General features: G+C 44.2%; 1 protein-coding gene across 1 annotated transcript in view; it reads left to right on the top strand.

Annotated features, from left to right (window-relative positions):
* Window positions 1–20,832, top strand: part of SMARCAL1 (SNF2 related chromatin remodeling annealing helicase 1) — a 388,047-nt gene that overhangs the window by 9,861 nt on the left and 357,354 nt on the right. The window contains exon 3 of the mRNA XM_086954490.1: window positions 13,290–13,340. Coding sequence (XP_086810616.1) covers window positions 13,290–13,340 — 51 coding nt within the window. The remainder of the gene's footprint in view (window positions 1–13,289; window positions 13,341–20,832) is intronic.

The raw sequence follows: 20,832 nt of genomic DNA, 5'->3' as shown, positions 1-20,832 counted from the left end.
CGGTGGAATTCTCTGATCTTTTGCGACGGTTGAATTGGTTCCAACACGTCCATGTGGCCACTCACATTAAGGGTCACATTTTGGACCAAGTATGGACCTCTAATATTGACATCACCTCTCCCCTTAATTTCCCGCTGTCTTAGGTCCGATCACACTTCTATTTCCTTTACTCTGGCCCACACCGCCCTCACCCTCCTGACTCCGACCACTAACCTTTCAGCTCGGAACTGGAAATGAGCTAACATGGAAGAATTCCACTCTCTACTTGCTGCTTCCGCCCCCAGCGATCAGGCCTCTATTACCCTCCAGGCCTCTCGCCTTGAATCCTGGCTTGTATCAGCCAGTGACAAGGTTGCACCCTTTAAGAACATAAAGTCTAAACGCCCCCATGACGCTCAACGTTGGTTCACTGAACAACTAAAGAAGGACAAATTGACCCTCCGCCAAGCCGAGCGCCTCTGGTGACGCACTTATGACCCTGATGAATAATTTGTATACGTTGCCCTGCTCAAACTATACAAAAATTCCATTCTTCAGGCCAAAACAGCATATTTTTGCCAAAAGATCATAAACTCTGCGTCTAAGGCAAAAGATATCTTCTCTATTGTGAACTAGCTTACACAACCCGATCGGGTGACTATTCAAGCTGTCCCCTCACAAGCACTTTGTGATTCACTCAATTCTTATTTTATCGAGAAAATCATCACTATAAAAAATAATATTCCCACCCCTTCCTCCCCCTCTGCCCCGGCCTTACCTTGTAAGAACTCACTCTCATTGGATGTTTTTCCCTCAATTTCCAAAACTGACTTTGTGACACTATTGAATAAAGTGAGCTCTGGTTCGCCTAATGATTGCTGTCCCCCGCAGATTCTTAAAGAAGCCTGCCTTGCATGCCCTGACCCACCGCTCGCACTTCTCAATGAATCACTTGCAACAGGAATAGTCCCCGATTCCTTCAAACATGCTGCAGTGGTCCCTATTCTGAAAAAGCCTAATGCTGACCCTCTGGTCTTAAGCAATTTCCGTCCCATCTCCCTGCTTCCTTACCTTGGTAAGATCTAAAAGACACATGTCACCAACTGTCTCAGTCTATTTATTGAGAATTCCCAGTTTCTTGACTCTCAGCAGGCGGGCTTTAGGCCAGCCCATTCCACCGAATCGGTCATCCTGGCGGTGATGGACGAGCTCAGGAAGGGAGCTGATAACACCTTCCAGGCACTTGTGCTGTTGGACTTATCGGCGGCCTTTGACACGGTCGATCACGAATTGCTGATCGACCGTGTCAACAACGCTGGCGTTCAGGGTCGGGCACTTGAGTGGATTAGATCTTTTTTACATCAGCGCACCTAGGCGGTCCACCTATCCACTTTTGCGGCACCACACTCCAGTTTGACCTGTGGAGTCCCTCAGGGCTCTGCTCTATCGCCCCTTTTGTTTAACCTCTATATGCAACCTTTGATTGTTTCCCTACGCAATAGCCCGGTTATCGTCTTTAACTATGCCGATGACCTTCAGCTGGTCTTCAATCTTGATTCCACCACCGCATCCCGCACTCATTTTCAATCCACCATGCTTCCCATCAGCGAATGGATGTACCATAGCCAGCTGAAGCTAAATCCCGATAAAACGGAGCTTGTTCTAACTGGGGGACCTGCCAACCCTTGGAATGCTAGCTTTTGGCCATCCTCTTTGGGCACCCCACCACACCCTGCTGACTCAGAGTCTGGGTGTCATTATCTGCAAAGACCTTTCAATGAAACCACAGATCAATGCAGTCATCTCGGCCTGTTTTTTTCACCTTCGCAGGATTAGCAAAATCTGTATGTTTCTTTCCATGGAGGCTCTCACACTTGTCATCATGGCCCTGATCACCTCTCGTATCGACTACGCCAACCTTCTTTATGTTGGCATCCCTGCTTACCAGCTCAATCGTTTGTAACTTGTGCAAAACCAAGCAGCTAGGCTAGTCTTTCGTCAGCCAAAACATCAACACGTTTCCCTGTTATTGAAGAACGTTCATTGGCTTCCGGTCGCCAAGCGTTGTATTTTCAAACTTGGCTGCACCATTTTCAAGGCATTACATGACCAAGGTCCTGCCTTTGTAGCTTCTAGGATCCACCGGTATGCCCCTTCCTGTGATCTGCGTTCCTCTTACCATAACGTGCTTATCATTCCAGCATTTAAACGGAATAAACACGGTGGCCTCTGTTTCTCACTTTTGGCCCCCAGGCTATGGAACTCACTTCCGAGTGAACTCAGACTAACTCCTAGCTATGCTTCCTTCAGGAGCTTACTCAAAACTCATCTGTTCCGGCAGGCCTACACGTAATTATGCGCCCACCCTCTCCCCGTTGTTCTTAGCACCATGAAACCGTTTGGTGTCCGTGTGCTGTATAAACATTTTTAACATATCCCAGCCAAAACCATCCCCCTGCTGGCCAAACAACTCGGCCCCATAATGCAGTCCCTGGTCAACCTGTCCCTCACTGAGGGCATTGTGCCGCATGAGTGGAAGGTTGCCCAGGTGAGACCCGTTCAAAAGAATCCCAGCACTCCATGGTCCGAGCTGTCCAACCTCCGCTCCATCTCACTTCTTCCATACCTGAGCAAACTGACTGAAGAATATGTTAATACGCACCTGTCGAACTTTATCGAACAAACTGGTTGTCTTGATCCCTCCCAATCCGGGTTCAGGCCCAGGTACAGCACCGAATCCGCACTTCTTTCAGTGACTGACAACATCAGACTGTTCCTTGATAAAGGAGATTCTATGATTCTGGTGCTGTTGGACTTATCCGCGGCGTTCGACACAGTTTCCCACGACATCCTGCTCAAAAGGTTGAAAGACGTGGGACTAAAAGGGTCAACTCTGTCGTGGATGAGGAGCTTTCTGTCTGGTCGCTCGCAAAGTGTCAACCTCGGTCCTTATTGCTGTACTCCCATGGAACTGACCAAGGGGGGGCCACAGGGCTCCTGTCTGAGCCCTACATTATTTAATATCTATGTCGCCCCTTTGGCCAGTCAGTCTCCTAAGGACCTTCGGGTTCACCCCCGTTTGCTATGCTGATGACACACAGCTCATTTTTCCAATCAGCAAACTAACTACGATGGTCCAACGGGCCTTCTCTGATGGAATACGAGATGTGTCCCAGTGGATGGTAAACAACTTTCTGCAATGCAATGTAGGAAAAACAGAAGTGATGCTGTTCGGTGATGCTCCCCTTATGTGGACCCCGGAATGGTGGCCTTCAGATCTGGGCCCCAATCCCGCCCCTAAATCGGTTGTAAAAAACTTAGGCATCCGATTAGACCAGGCCCTTAGTCTAAAAGAGCAAGTTACACAGACTGCTGGCTCATACTTCCACATAATCGGAATGCCCCAGAGAGTTTTTCCATTACTCCCGGACTCTACCGGAAAAACTTTAGTCCAGGCTTTAGTCATCAGTCGCCTGGACTATTGTAACAGGCTTCTGAACTCAGCTAATGACTCCCTACTAAGCAGACTTCAAATAGTCCAAATTACTGCAGCCAGATTGGTCCAGAATGCACCTCCTAGGTCACCATCGCGCCCTCTACTAATGAAGCGCCACTGGCTGCCCATCCGCCAACTGATTATGTTTAAAGTCTGCTGCATTACCCACAAAGCTCTACACGATCTGGGCCCATCTTATCTGGCCGACAAATTCATTCCCTACACCCCTCTTATGGAGCGAGTGAGTAGTGTACTAGGGTAAATTTAGTGTCCTCCCACATCTAACACCAAAATCCAGTTTGATGCAGTTCCTGTACCCACAACAACCTCAGAGACCGAAGTCAGGTAGAAAAAAGCTGAGTTGTCATCAACTGGACAACAGACTTAGTTTGAACTCTGGCCTTCGTCCTTTGAAGTGCTTCCCAAATCTTCTATGTAAACCCAGCAGACCTGTCCACCAGGCTGAGACACTGAAGACATTTAAATTGCAGGCTCAGGATACACCCTGGTACTATATTGTAGGAAACTATAGCTTAGTTAAATGTGCTGATCAAGAGTACCAATTTAACCACTGGTAAGCAGGGATAAAGTATACAGAGTTATTTAGTCAGAACACTAAGAGGGACTAGGAGTTTACATAATCACAAGGAGTATGCAGTTCCTTTTGAGGTAAGGTAAATAACAACAGTAAGCCTGTAGGGAGCTGAGCAAACAGATTGGGGGGGATCTGATTGCTCAGAAGCAAGAGTGCTCACACACCCAAATGGGTGTCATGCCTCATCACCAGGCAGCGCTTCTTTGGGCCTGCTCTGCAATTCCCAACGGGCCCTTGATGAGGCTCCTTGCCGGAGTTGTTTTAAAAAATAAGACGCAGTGGTGAAGTGTCGGTGGTGGTGCTCTATATGTATAGTTTGGTGTGAACTGATTTAAAAATACCTAAGAGGTACCAAATTAATTTTTAATGTGGCGGTCCTCTTGTTACGAGTAAAAACAATTTATGGCGGAGTATGAACATTGTGATTCAAAACAGTTAATAATGTAGCATGCATAGAGGTCGACCTGTTTCTTGCGAGAGTTGATCAGGACCATTAAAACCTAATCTAAGGGTGACTGGGGAAGTGAGTGTGATAATTACACAGAAATATCCAATCACCACAAGAAATAATGTAGTCCTCTGCATGTAGGGTATACCTGCGGGTATCTAAAAGGGTGGATGGTGACAGAGAGGGTAAGCTGCTGCATATCGAGTGCGCTAGACACCTTTTCAGTCCGCAGCTGGCGCAGACTCTGCCATCACCTCTGAGACCAGTAGTTTACCGAATGTGGGTTGGTTTTTAGAAACTAGCAGCAGGCTTGTTGTTTGTAGCCTGCTGGAATCTCATTGGGTACCTCCTCAAAATAGCAGTGCCACCACCAGTGCTGTCTCTTGTCCATCAGAGTGCTAAGGCCACAACGACAAGCCTTAATGTTGAGAGATTGCTCATGCGCCGGAGCATCCTACATTGGCTGCCGTTGGCCCCATCACTTCCTCTGTCGTTTTCAGACCTCACTGACCCCACTGTGATTAGATCCTTGGTCTGTGAAGCTGGCTGATACTGTGGCATGTCAGAGGATGGCAAGTACTTTGGTGAAAGGGACTCCAGAGGAGTACACACGTCCTACAATTTGAGAGGAGCACAGGAAGCAATCTTGTCTAGAGTATGTGGGGTGCAGTGGAGCAGAACCAAAATTTTAAATTATAGGTTTTATTTAGTATAGCAAAGTGCCTTTCAGTTACTTCAGAGTACTGAACAGATGCTCTGAGCAATTGTTCATGTGCGAGTTGCCTAGAGTTTTAGTAGTAAGACCATAGGTATCACAGTCAATGTGCAAATACAAGATACAATACCTCTGGAGGCTCATTTACATTCTAGAAGTGGCCCACTATGCCCGGCTCACATAACCAGGTATGTGCCATTATGATACGGTATTCACTCCTACATAATTGCTTAACTGGCCAAGTTTTTAACTGACATTACTATCTGACACTTATTTTCAAAAAACAGAGGTCCTTAGTAAAGAAGGGGAAATTCAGATAATAAATATAGACTAGATAGAACTATATTTTTAAGAATGCCCAGCCGGACACTTTAATTTCTTAATAGCAATAATACAGAACAGGGGGAATAAAACACAAAGTGTGATGAACGCGGGACACCAGCCGATGTCCGGCTAACACACTTGGGGAACAAACACAGGGGAAGGAATATTCAGCCAAAATCGGGTTATCTAACAATCAAAATTACAAGAAGATAATCCACAGTATACACATATGCATATTCAATTTGCGTGTTAACTATGCATTTAGTGCATTTGTTGTCGACGACGTTTCGAACCTCACAGCGCTCCTCTCTCCGTGAAGGCTGCCTCACGCCGTGCAAGGACCCCCACTGTGGACCTGCACCTCTTTGACTCCCGGTAAGCTTTTTGCAATTGCGGCTCTGCACCAGGCCGGAATCCCTCGGCCCCCATTACTGCCAAATGCGGCGCTGCACTAGGCTGTCATCCCTCGGCCCCATTACTAAGTGCCTCTATCTTTTCCTGCCCACAAATCTCTGGACCAAGGCACCGTTCCCTTGGGTAAGCTTCTGTCTGTTCAGCGGCAGCTATCTTATAAATTCCCCTGACCCTAGCCACCATAAGTTAACCTTCCCTTAATCCCCCGCAGATTCCTTTCTATTTACGCTGATTCCACCCCTTGGAAAGTTTTTATTTCCCACGGGTGACAGCATGTGGGCGATTACCTAGGATTTCGAGTAATTGCCTTATCCTCTGTTGTTCATAGAAATTCGCTTGAAATATTGCCCACTCTTGGCTAAGTGATTTTCAGCTTATCCCGACTGGTAAGCTCATCACCCTTAGCTGCTCGCTATCCTTCACAGTTCATTACGCCATGTATGTATCTTTGACTGCCTTGTCTAGCGACACTCGTTATCCTTTACTCCCTCACTCTTCATTGTTCGGATAATACCCATCCCTCTTTTCTGTTAACGCGCCGATCACACCTGAACCAGACGCACCTCACAATTTGCGTGCACCTGCCGCATTGTACCAACCACCCCACCACCTGCACTATTCCCATCACCGCCAGCATGATGTTTACTACGAGCCTCATAAATGCGAATCCGTCGCTTTAACAATATGCAAGTGGACGATCAAACTCTAGAGGTAACAGTTCTCGACCATAGTAAGGAGACATGTTAACTAACACAGGTTCCAAACTACATGCATCTTGTTTGCCTACTTACCATTAATTGTTGTCTGATTAAACCCTACAGGAGAACTATCCGGACATTAGTCAACCATGTATTTCCCTTGAATATAGGTTATAAATTTCTGCTTTTAACCCCCCCACCTACACTAAACGGAGCACAGACTAGGAGATTAGAAGTGTGCTAAATTAGAGTTAGAGGTACTTATGGTGCTAACACACACCCTCTAACCAATGGCCATATTTTTGATGGGCAGAAACAAATTGAACTTTTTTTTGTTATTTTTTTCCAAGCAAGGCAGGTTCCTCTTTTAATTGATATATTAAGTATATTATGTATACGTGGCATATTGTGAAAATGAATGTTTCCTCCCCTTTTTTAAATATTTGTTTATTGGCATTTAAATTTTAATCTTGTACATCAAATTTGTGTTCCGAAAAAAACATCATCTGCATTTTCAGTCTAATCCTGTCTTACAGATGCTTATACATACAAATTATAAATAGCAATATGACAGGAATGTATCAGTACAGCACATAATAGCGTTGGATTTTGGCACTCATGCTTATTAAACCTGTTCTCATGGGCATGTACCTTCTGTTTTGTCAATCGGATATAGAATCTCTACTGCACTATACTTATGTGATTGTGCTTGGTTTGTAGTAGGTGCTCTGAAGTTAGCCGTAATGTATAAAACAGTTGTCTAGTGGGTAGGCCAATGTCTGTGTAGGAAAGTAAGATCTGCTTCTTATGGTTACCCCCACATTTTGCTTTGACTAGTCTGACCAGTATCCTGCTAAATAGGAGCCCAGTCCATCTGCTTTCTCCCAAAATGTTATGCATGTACTTAAGTACATTCTAGATTGGATACTGGGGTACCCTTGTCAGTCCCTAGTATATGGTACACATGTACCCAGGGCATAGGTACCCCAGAGGCCTCCCATGGTATTGAGCATGAATTATGCCACCCATGAGAGGCCATGCAAAATGGAACTACAGGTCTGCCATTGCAGCTTGTAAGCTGGTGCTTGCACCACTCACGATAAATATATGTTTACTAAATAGTTCACTACACTTAAAACTTATAAGTCACCCCTATAGCAGGCCTTTACAATCCTGAAGGCAGGGTGCTGGGTTTTACATGAGGGTGCCCCTGCATGAGCAGAGCCCCTCTGCAGCCTTCGTAGACCATTCTCCTGGGTTGTCTGTGACACAGCCAGACATGTAGGTAGAGGTGCATTATATCCTTGTGGTAAATGCTATCTCGAAAATGACTGAAACAAAACATGTTGTGTTTGGTATCAAACACCTTGGAATCACCTCCCACACCGGTAACTGGTGTGAGAGGAATGATTCCACCCTTCGAGCTTCATGGGGTCATTGGTCTTTTCGGTACCAGCCTTCTTGACCCGGGTAACTCAAAATGAGATACATTTCTGCCCTCCTGCTGCTGAGGCAAGCTCGAGCAAGGGAAGGCAGGATAATAGGCATCTTGTGACATGGAGGTGTGACCAGTCTGCACGAGGGGCACACTTGGTGTCCATGTGCATAGTCCAGCTCAAACCAGTTTTGGGAGCAGTAGGCTCCTGCTCTGGCGTGAAACCCGGACAGAGGAGTATCCTCCCCGCTGACCTGACCCTCCCCTGGGAGGGTCCCCTAAATCTGTCCTCCCTTGGGTACAAAAGGGCTTACCTGGCTGTAGGACCCTAGATTTGACGTGGACAAGATTCTGGACAAGAAACCTCTGACCTTCAACCTTCTGGACACTCTGGACTTTGCTGGACTTCTACTGGGTCCGACTTTGTCTACCTCTCCGTCCAAAGCATCGTCTGTGCCTGTGCACCATTCAGGCTCCGTGCAGGACCTGTGGAGCATCAAGGACAACTGAAGTATCTCCCTTTGGGTGAAGGAGTCACTCCCCTGCCTTTGCAGGCACTGTGACGCAACTGACCGGTCTGCTGATCCTGAGATCCTGCAACACAGGAGGTGGGTTTCTACGTTCCTTGAGGTCGAGCTGCCCTCTCACCATGTTTGAGTCCAGTATCTCAATCAAAATATTCTTTCCTGGAAGTTGGCCTCTACTTTACACTGGAAGCCTACAGATGTAAACACAATCCTGCATTATCAAATTCTCATCCAAGAAATTTAAAGGACAACCTTTCTTATGGTCAATTGTTGAGAATTCTCAGAAATTGCTCCAGGAAAGAAGATTTTGAGATTCATTTTGAGATTAATTTAATTTCATTTTGAGATTCATGCCATGGCATTCTGCGAACAATTTGAGTACAGAGGCTACCCAAAAAGATTGCTCAAGCGTGCTATCAAAAGAGCATGGTACACACCACGAGAGGACCTGTTTACGAAAAAATCCAAACAACCTCCGGACAAATTGGTTTGTGTGTCCACCTACAGCCCACACACAAATACATTTCGCCAAATCATTTTGAGAAATTGGCACCTCCTCCAGAACTTAGATTGCTCTTTCCAATGACCATTTTTTGCGAAGAAAAAGAACCCAAGTATTGGTCAAAGTATTGTATGAGCCGATATGACCCAGTCAAGTAAGAAGAATGAAGTGTGGCTCAATGGTTAGAGCGGCAGACCCTGATGCAGAGGTCTGGCCCGAGACCAGGGTTCAATTCCCGCCTCGGCGGGTCTCGGGCGCAATTTCCTCGGACCTGATAATTCTTGCCTCAGTGCCTATTCTAATTATGGGTCCCACTCTGCAACTCTGGGCAATAGCTTGCTTAATCTCCACAACGACCCCAACAGCGCTGGGATGCCTGGCTTCACCTTGAGGGTGCCCAGGAGTGGGCATTTCGCAGGGAAAAGCCAGGAAGGGTTCCACAGCGGTATGCGTACAGCGCCAAGACACCTCCGGGTATAAGTGCGCTATACAAGTACTAATTCATTTCATTTCATTTAAGAGCCCAATGGGGAATGAAACCGATCGAGGAACATCACAAGTGTGGAAACTGTTCCGTCTGCGAACATACATTTGAAGGATCTGAATTCACACACGACTCTGTGAAATGGATTCACAAAGAATTCTCCAACCACAAAACAAAAAATATCATCTACGCAGCCACATGTCCATGTCGCAAAATATATATTGGAAAGACAGTCCTATCAGTAATAAAGTCGACCCCTCGAGGAGGCGATGTTGAAACAGCTTTATGACAGAATGAAGCGTACCTCATCTTATAATTTAACAGCAGCTCAAAAGGTTTGAATGAAATGTCTGAACTGTCAAAGATTCAATAGATGGAACTGAAGGATCTGTACTACATCTCCCATAATGCAACACAATAGATATACATAAATAAATAGCTGATCTATAAAGTAGCGCTCAGTACTCGCGCAGAATGTGGAATGCCCGGCGATAACCAAAAGTTATAAAGTACCAGCATTGAAAATTGGAAGATGCTTGTACAACAACATCCAGAAATCACTCTGCCCATTTTTCCCTGTTTTCCTTAAAGAAAACTGACCATAGGCAGCATGCAACCGGAATTGTTTGCGTAAGCTATGATCTGGAATCAGACAGCACTCTGGCCTGAATCAAGGAAGACCGGCAGAAAGTGAAGCTCTTTGGGTGCCAAGTTAGTCTGTGGCATTTAGCTAGTAGGCGCGATATAGATATACATAGTTCCAAGAGATAAACTGCATTCCCTCGCATTATTGTTCACAGAAAGGAAACGATTGGCAACTCATGGGGGCCCCTGCACCTGAAAAAAGAAAAACACTGTATTGCAGCTAAAGTAAGAGACTCCATTGAAGTTTTATCTATTGCGGAAAACACTTCCTGTGGAAATACTAGCTTGGACCAAAATTGGAGAGCAATAAAACTGCCAACCCAGTTTAGAAAAATTAGCCCACACTCTTCAGGTACTTCATAAGATTTATTACAAACCTACAGGAGACACAGAGAATGTTTTGAGTTTAGTAATCACCACTTTTATCTTTATTAACTTTTAGATCACACCATGTCACAGCCCTGAAGAGAGTCCCATGAATCAATCTGGGACTTGAAACGCGTTGGCACTACTTCTTCTTCTTCCGTTGAGGAATGAATGGTCATTGAACTGAGACAGTGTTGAGGGATATGCATTGTTGATTTAACCCCAACTGTACAATATTTATAATTGGTGCCTGCCTTGAAGTGGGAGATGTTTCTAGACCCCCCCCCCTCTTCCTCCCCATGAGGTGCCGAGAATTTCCTGCCTCCCTGTCCTGACCCGACATTGTCGGGGGCTCAAATCACTAGTGTGAAAACCTTTGTCAGTGTGCCGAGACAGTCTTTTTAATGTTCAAGATCTGTAGGTGACAGCTCTGTCCTCCCTCACCTCAATCATAGATGGTCCATCCTGACAACACCTATTCTCCCTTTGTCCCACTGTCTGGGAGTAATACACAAAGACCGACTGCCAGCTACACCTAGTCATGTGACCCAGAATAGAGCCTGCAGGCAACAAATGGTTGCAACAAGAAACTGCCAACTTTCTAAAAGTGGTGCAATAAAAAGCCTTGCTACCATTTCAAATGCTGCTATCCTCTTACACCCACCAAAATTTTATTTCTTTGATCGTGGTTATTTATTTAAACATGACTTCATTTGTTTCATTATATAATTTTTCCATTTACGTCTGAAATAACGGTACACTGCTTCTCACAGACCAGTCAAACAGTTGTGTACAAATACGATTTAAGACCCAACTCTTGAGATAAGGTCTTGACCTGTGGAAGACTTGGAAGAAGAAGAACTGCTGCCTGAGTGAAAAGGACTGGAACTTCACCTTGAACCCAGGACTAACAGAGTGACTCGAGTGCTAGTTGGCTGGCCTCCTCATCAGAGCCTCGGGGACAGAAAAGGCTCCTGAATGTTGAACCTTGCACCTGGACTCTGCCTGAGTCTTAGCCAATCAAGCAGTGCCTCTTCAGACCTGGACTTCTATTGTGTTGTGTTTTCACTTTTTTGCTGTTTGAAGTACAGCACAATTACTTTACACATTGCCTCTGAGTTAAGCCTGACTGCTTTGTGCCAAGCTACCAGAGGGTTATGAATAAGTTAATTTGGGGTTTCATCCACTCCGCCCCATCAGGAACACAGCTTCTCACATAGATAAGGAGTGATCACAGTGATAAAACATCCCACTTAGTGTGGGGGAGGGGTCAGTGTCGTTTTGAATCTGAAACTCACTCTGAGAACATTATTAATAAAGGTAAGCCATCTACCAGATTCTAGGGAGTGTCTATATTCTCTAAAATGACGCAGTCTTGGGGGTGGGGAAGGTGTGTTTATGTGTATTGTATGTATATCTAATTTCATTAGGGGCAGACTGTGATACTTTTGAAACTACCTCTGTCTTGCTCTCCCTTTTGTAGAGCTCCTTATTTGAGCCTCAATCCTCTTCACCATGCTAAGCCGATCGGCTTCCTTAGTTATGGGAATCATAACTATCCTTGCCAAGTTGACATTGTCCATTGGCCCCTTCTGGTGAACGAGTGATGTGAATCTTACAAGGCTGTGATGACCTGCAGGTGCATACCAGATTAACTGAACGCTGGATTCCCTGGCTGATCCTTGGAGAGGCTAAATATGTGCGGGTTCGTGTCACATAAGGTGCACACTATCATCAGACCTCCCCTGCCACTATTGGACCATATTACAAAAGCTCGTAATGGCATTGTCTCATTAATTATTTCTTGGGACCAAGCGTCAGCGACGCAAACATTATTTGCCTTCTTACCTCCAGAAACTGCCTGTTCTTATTCTGCCTCATCCTCCTAAAGTGCAGGAGTGTTCTGTGGCACCTCTACGAGGGTTACTCTGCAACCAGCTCTTTGCCAGATTGGGACAGTAGAGTGAATCTTTTTTCACTCTGCTCGCCACTTCCTCTAATGGCAGGCTTTCCTTAATATTTTTCACTCTATCTTGGTTGGGGCACGAAAGTGGAACTTACCTCCGTAGAAAAGAAACCTTGGAACTGTTGAAACTGGCTCTGAAACTATGAGCAACTGGGAATAAAGGTTCTGAAATATAATCTTTCAACCTCCTCTTCAAAACAAAGTTACAATGATATATTTTCCCCCTCAAGAACAAGTTTTTAATCAGAAGTAGCTTGGTATATGCATTTCAAGTTCCTGCCTCGAACCGTAAAGAATTGCTGCTATGTTATGTTCATTTAATATGCATATTGAAGTTTTCTTCTAGATGCTGAACCTATATAATATATACTGTGCAAGGATGGGTAGTTGATGATTTTTTTGGGGTTGTTTCTGTTAATCAACAAGACGACTAAGTGATTTAAATGGTCACCAGTAAAATCAACGGTGTCCTAATTGCAATTTTTGAACAGAATAAAGTCACCTCAGGCTCCATCTCTCCGTAATTGGCAGAAATTATTTTCTACAAATTGAGTCATAATCAACAAGGGCTGTTTATAATGCTTTGAGATAGTAAAAACCATCTGAAGTACTATATAAAACCCACTTAAAAACACATATTAACAGTCTGCCTATAAAACAAAGATCTATAATAATGTACCCTATTCATGTTACAGATCCTGCTGTCAAAATGTGGAATTTCGGCTTGGAAGATTATAAATCTCTAAGTAAGTAATGTTGCCATAAATAAGACATTGATTTAAACTAATGATTTTCTCTTAGGTGCTAGAGGTAGGCCTCAGATAAGTTAGTGGAATGTAGGGGAATGTTGGACTAGGTGACTTTATCAAGATCCACAGGTAGTTGAAGCAGGTCCACTTTTATAATAATATGTATTTGTTTAAGTCACACTGAACTGTTTGGTCATTTAATTGGGTTGATTGACCTGATCTTTTCACAATGCATGCGAGATGTGCTTACATCACTTGTTTATATATGCCTGCATTGAGCCCTACGCTGGGTCACAGTTACCACTACAGTTATATCCAGGGTTTAATAAGCAAGAAATGTATACTGTATAAATGTAGGTTTAAGGGTAAATCTTAAGTCAAGAAGTAGACACAATTCAGTGCATTTACTTACTGATTGCATCAGGGGTCCTCTTAAATGTATGTGTCCAATACGGTGTTCATGTCTTGAACCAGCTCAGACCATGCCCAAGCTAGACTGAACAGTTTTCTTCTTTGACTGTATTTTGTGGTCAATATGGTGGACACTGATGGTGTCCATGAAATGCATAGTGAGCAAGCCATATATATATATTTTTTAGAGTTTTATGTAGCGCAAACTAGACTTGAGACATTGGTTATCAGAGTGCTTTACATGAGCACCAGTTTCGTTAATGAAGAACACATTCATTTTTTTTGTCAGTCACCTTATTGACCATATTGATTGGTATCTTCCCTACAATTGCCACTACCCTTGCTCTGTTTGCGATGTCTGTCTTCTCTTCTTGTGCCATTTCTGGACACCGGATAGGCTAGTGAAATTCATTTGAGTGTAACATAAGGCTTCACTGTACCTAGATTAGTTTGATTGCTCATCAGAACATATTTCAAGCATTACAGGACCTCTGTATCAACAAAGCATGACCGAATATCAATCCCAAAGAAGATATTGCACATATAAAGTACATAGACTTCCCAAGTACTTTACATAATATCCCATATATTGTCATTTAAAACAGTCACCTGTACTTTACTTCCTGGTAAAACTCCATGCACCAAACCTCATAAAATGTATTACAGGTGGGAAGCGAGCTGGCTCTGTGGATGGGACTCCTTGGTGCCTTTATTATATCATTTTCGGTTTTATGTAGCTCCAACCAGAGCCACAGAGTGGTTTACTTAGGCATAGGAAGTCACATAGAAGACATAAAATACAAAGTACGCTGTATAAAAGTTAAAATGGGAGTAGGCAGTCAATGGGAAAGCCAGGGCCTTACAAAACTTAATAGAAACATAAGGGGTCCACACAGAGATCTACAGTTTGCAGCGTTGAATAACCTCTGAGAGTATCACAGTTCATAATAAGATCGAATACACAAGGCCGGAGGATTCTTACAAATTTATAGTTTAAGAATTTTCTCTGGTTGGATCCAGCCTTACAGTTCATACTCAGTCCTGAACCCAGTGACAGGTGCATGTTAGAAAAAGTGGCATTTTACCTTTTTTAGTAGGTAACATAGGAAGGGTTCTTCCTTCTAGAAAAATACATTGGATTCCACACTTATGGAGCCCTCTCTGAGAAAGCTTGCTTTTCTGAGTGAAAAGGTATCCAGATGGAAAGACTAACCTTCAGATTTCATGGGAACCAATTTCCTGGCTAGGTAGTTTATAGCCCTTACATTTGTCTTCTAACTACTATAGGAAGCTGTTTGAGAGCGGTCATGACTATTGTGGTGTTCTGATCTTCTAATTCCAGACAGTAGTAGGGATGTCAATCAGTAGTGAGTTGCCATAATCAACCCCTTAGAGGACTAGTAATTTAATCACTTCTCAGATAGGAATTTTATTCTCCATAGTAGGACAATTTGGTATTGTGCTCCTCTTATTTGAGAGTTTATCTAGACCTGCAGTTTCAGGGTTTTGACCTAAAAGAAGCCGCCTTATTTAGTACATTTGACAGTGGATGGCTTTTTGTTAAAACTGAGTGAAGCCAAGATTTCAAAGGTACTGGCAATTAAGGGGTATGGATCAGCAGAAACTGTTCTTTGTGTATAAAATTTTTATGTTGGTGGGATATTCAACCTTGAGAGTCTGTGCCAGGTCAACTATTTAGTCTGGAGAAACATTCATATATAGCTGAGTTTAGTTAGCGTACAATTGATGCAAGATATTGGATATATCATGGAAAAACAAGGGGTTCATTAGTTTCATTAGTTCAAAAGGGTAGGGGAAAAGATGGAGCCTTGTGGCACTCCCTGTGCATAAAAATAGGACTGAAAATGGAGTTGGATATTCGTATTTGATGGGAGCGATTGTCTAGTCTATTAACTATACCACTGATCCCCATCTGTTGTGGTCAAGAACGAGAAGAGAGGATTCACATTTGTGTTAGATGTGCAACACATCATCCACGATTTGTATCACTGGAGTCCCTTTGCTGCATACAGAGCTAACTTCGATTGGCAATCGTCAAAGAGGTTGTTTTCTTCAGTGAGTCCGTATCAGCACTGGGCATTTTAAGTAATGGTGCAACCTTCCCTTTTCTCTGGCAGTCAGGGACTGTGCCTCGTATAAGTGTTGATCATTTCTTTTGAGTAACGAGTAATAGGGATGCTAATGTCTTTGACCAGATTGACTAAATGAGGAACTGAGAAATGTGGGAAGGATCTAAGAGCTGCAATAATATTTACTGTATCACTCTGATAAAAATGTTTTTAAAAAAAAGTTTTCCAAGCCACTCTAGTGTGAAGCCTTACATACTGGGTCACTTTTGTGGAAAATGAGAGAGAGCAATTTTGGGGGATTTCAAAGTAGTGGGCGAATTTGCTGCAATTCTTTGTTGTAAATGACGTAGAGAGTGCGAGAGACTGATGGGGCTGACGAGTTGGGGATTATAGACAATATTAAAACTCTTCTTAGAATGATGTTTTACTATTTTGATCTCTGTTCCGAAGAATGTCGCTTTTGCTTTAATATATTCTTCTGAGAATGACTGGCCATATTTTTTTAGTTCTTTTTATTGTTCCTTTGGCCAGATCATCAGCAGTCCTCCTCATAATTATGTTTAATGCTTTCTGGGTATGTTTGCCTGTTGTGCCAGGTTGTACAGTATGTTCAATCAGATCTTATTCTTCAGATGAACCCCTTCGCTGCTAGACCTTTTCCCTTCCTGTGCTAAGCCATTTTTTGGCGATTTGGGTCAGTGCGCGCTTAGTCCCCTGTAACTTTTTGACCACATAAGGTATCCACGCCAAATATGCGTCCTTTTCTTCCAACATCATGGGGATTCTAAAGATACCCAGGGTTTGTGGATTCCCTTGGAGGGGTCCCAGAAATTAAGCAAAATACAGTAAAAGTTTTGTTTTTTTCAGAAAAAAGGGGAAAACGGGTTGTAAATGAAAGCCTCTGGGGTTTTCCCTGCAAAAGTTATCAAAAAAGGGTTTCTGGGGCTGAAATCAGCATTTTCTCAGCTTTTAGGAAATGAGTCTTTTGTCAAGAACCAACATTTTTCACACAGTTTTGGCATTTTTCTGGGACATAGCCTATTTTTGCTATGTTTAGTGCTTTCAACTTCTGTGGAGTGGTGGAGAAGCAGACCCGGACAAGGGAGTAGTGGTAACTAAGTGAAGGCTTTATTGTATACAATTATTAAGCCATGTATCGTTGTGGAAATCGTTCAGTTCTAAAGGTTAGAACAAAAAGGGACAATTAACACAGTCAATCTTATCCTTCCGGTGAGGGATTGTGGGAGATGTAGTCCGCTTTTCACATTCTTTATCAAGGCGGTCGTTGCTCCCCCTTCTGTAGCTGGTTCGAGAAGGTAGTTCTCTCAAGAGTGCAAGGGACCGGAAAAGCAAAGAACACACAAAAAGGAACGGTAAGGAAGGTTTCTCCCTTCTATGAGTGGCGCGGGTAGCTCGGGGAGTGAAAGGGAAAAGATAACACCACTATCACCAGTGTCGCAAGCGTTTTTCTACTCCTCTTAGTAGGGTGTGCTGTAACTTAGTGAGGCTCTCCCTTTACGCCCGACCCTTAAGGATAGCACTATTATGCCCCAGCAGCCCAAGGCGGCCCGTACCTTGTCCAGCCACGTCCCTCCTGGGCCGTGGCGGGCGTCTTCGCGTTGCCAGCTAGGGTCTGGCTGCCCGTCTATTCCTCCTTCCGACTCCGCTTCCTGGAACGATCCTTCGGGTGCCTCCTCCTTCCCCGCATATGCTGGTCCGGCGTCGTCCCACGGTAGAACGGAGAAGGTCTCCACGAGTGTCTCTTCTTCCTTCCGGGATCCACGAGACGGTCCTAACGAACGCCGTCCAGTCCTGGCGTCTTCCGTTTTGAAGGGCTGTTCGTCATGTGACTCCGTCACATGACGGGCTTCCTCGGAAAATGTAAAGGCGTAGCCGTCCTCTGGCTGTAAACACAGAAGGGAGGGGGCGATATGAGGCAAAAAGTGTTCCGTCGAAGAGTCCACAGACTGCACATCCCCCAAACCTCCTTCCAGTTAATGGTAGAAATGAGTTCGAAAGCAATAATGGATCCTGGAAAGCTATACATTTTAGAAAAGTAGACACAATTCTGAATTCAGAAAGGGGTCATTTGTCTTAATCCATGAAGGTTTCTTTATAGAAACTAACAGTTGAATATTGGAAACATTTAAAATTAGTTGAAAAAAACAGCCTTTTGTCTCAACGTTTTTACCTGTAACTTCTTCTAATGTTGTCAGCTCTTTGAAAGCAATATACCGTTACATCCGTTAGACCTTCCTGGTTGTGGGGATATACAGGACTTGTAGTTTTGCCAAGAACTCGACGAACCCAGAGCCAAAACCTGAGCAGCAACTTGTAATAGTTTTTTATTATGTGCCGGGTAAAGAGCAATTATTCTGGGAAAATGTATACATGGAAAAATTGGTATGAAAGACACCTATGTATTTCTGAATTGGGTACAAATTATAGAGTTTAGAAACAGTATATATTTCCACTTTTTCAAAATTGGGAATACTCCTACTAGCATGAGAATTGATGGTCATTTTTCAAAATGATTTTTTTTTTCACAATGTCTTTCATTTTGAAGGGAGAAATGCATGAAAACTCAATAGGTATAACAGTTGATTTACAAATCTGAATTACCCTATGTCTCCCGATAAAAACGGTACCTCACTTGTGTGGGTCGGCCTTGTGCCTGCGACAGGAAATGGGGCAAAATGCACCGTGGTCATACCTCAATTTCGCAGTTAAAAATTGACAATTTTTTGGCAAAGTGCCTACCTGTAGTTTTTGCACCCTAGCTCAGCCGGCACCTAGGGAAACCCAGCAAACCTATAAATTTTTGAGAAGTAGACACCCTGGGGAATCCATGATGGGGTGACCTAACTGCTTCACACCAGGTTCTGTTACCCAGAATTGCTTGCAAACCTAAAACATTGTACAAAAAACACATTTTCCCCACATTTCTGTGGTGGAAAGTTCTGGAATCTGCGTGGATCCACAAATTTCCTTCCATCCTGCGTTCCCCAAAGTCTTCCGAGAAAAATGGTACCCCACTTGTGTGGGTCGGTCTAGTGCCTGCGACAGGAAACAACGCAACGTGGTCACACCTCAATTTCGCAGGGACAAATGACCATGTTTTGGCAAAGTAACTAGCTGTAATTTTTTAACCCTAGCTCTGCCGGCACCTAGGGAAACCTAGCAAACCTATACATTTTTGAAAACTAGACACTCAGGGGAATTCAGGATGGGGTGACTCGACTGCCTCCCACCAGGTTCTGTTACCCAGAATCCCTTGCAAAGCTAACAAATTGACCAAAAAAAACGCATTTTCCTCACATTTCTGTGGTGGAAAGTTCTGGAATCTGCGTGGATCAACAAATTTCTAGCGGCCCGCGTTCCCAAAGTCTTATGAGAAAAATGGTACCTCACTTGCCTGGGTCTGCCTAGTGCCTGCGTCAGGAAAGGGCGCAAAACGCAACGTGGTCGCACCTCAATTTCGCAGTGATAAATGGGCCTTTTTTGGCAAAGTGCCTGCCTGTCGTTTTGTAACCCTAGCTATGCCGGCACCCAGGGAAACCTAGCAAACCTATACATTTTTGAAAACTAGACACCCAGGGGAATTCAGGATGGGGTGACTCGACTGCCTCCCACCAGGTTCTCTTACCCAGAATCCCTTGCAAACCTAGAAAATTGGGGGGGAACTGCCTAGTGCCTGCGTCAGGAAAGGGCACAAAACGCAACGTGGTCGCACCTCAATTTCGCAGTGAAAAATGGGCCTTTTTTGGCAAAGTGCCTGCCTGTCGTTTTGTAACCCTAGCTATGCCGGCACCCAGGGAAACCTAGAAAACCTATACATTTTTGAAAACTAGACACCGAGTGGAATAAAGGATAGGGTGACTCGACTGCCTCCCACCAGGTTCTGTTACCTTGAATCCTTTGCAAAGCTAAAAAAGTGTACAAAAAAATGCATTTTCCTCACATTTCTGTGGTGGAAAGTTCTGGAATCTGCGTGGATCAACACATTTTCACCCACCCAGCTTTCCCCCAGGTCCCCCGATGAAAATGGTACCTCACTTGCTTGGGTAGGCATAGTGGCTGCAACTGGAAAAGGCCCAAATCGTACGGTGGAGACTTACAAATTACCTATAGCAAAACTCCCTTATTTTTTCGGGGGGGTGGGGGGGGACCTGAGTTTTTTGCCCCATGCTCGGCGGCCATCTTGGGAAATTACCAAACCCAAACAGTTCTGAAAACTAGACACCCGGGGGAGTCCAGCGAGGTATGGCATGCGCCGGTCCCCCAACGTTTTCCTACCCAGAATTCCCTGCAAACATTAAAATTAGGTTAAAAAATAACTTTTCCATACATTTTTGCGTGGGATATCCGTACCGGCACAAATGTCCTACCACCTAGTCACTTGTCACTCTTTCCTCCTGTAATGCACTGTTTGCTACCTCATGTATTTTGTTTGCTCACAATTGTCACTATTACTTCATGTAACTTATCGTCTGATTTTGTAATTATTATACGTCACTTGTGTGGGTTGGCCAAAGCACCTAGAATTCTACTGTTTTGGGGTCATCCTAGTCACAGGCCTTAAACCCACCCACACATGTGAGGTATCATTTTACTCGGGAGAACAAGGGGAACGCTGGGTCGTAGGACAATTGTGCCGGCACGGAGATCCCACGCAAAAATGTATGGAAAAGTGTTTTGTTAATCTAATTTCAAGGTTTGCAGGGAATTCTGGGTAGGAAAACGTTGGTTGACCCATGTATGCCGTACCTCGCTGGATTCCCACGGGTGTCTAGTTTTCAGAACTGTTTGGGTTTGGTAGTTTCCCAAGATGGCCGCCGAGCCCCGGGCCAAAATCGCAGGTGAAGCCTCCCCCCCCCCCCAAGTCACCCCAAAATAATTTATTTTTTCTATAGGTAATTTTTAAGTCTCCACCGTACGATTTGGGCCTTTTCCTGTTGCAGCCACTATGCCTACCCACTCAAGTGAGG

This window comes from Lissotriton vulgaris, chromosome 2_1, assembly GCF_964263255.1.
Source record: "Lissotriton vulgaris chromosome 2_1, aLisVul1.2, whole genome shotgun sequence".
NCBI classification, from domain to species: domain Eukaryota; kingdom Metazoa; phylum Chordata; class Amphibia; order Caudata; family Salamandridae; genus Lissotriton; species Lissotriton vulgaris.
This window is presented reverse-complemented; position numbering and strand designations above follow the sequence as displayed.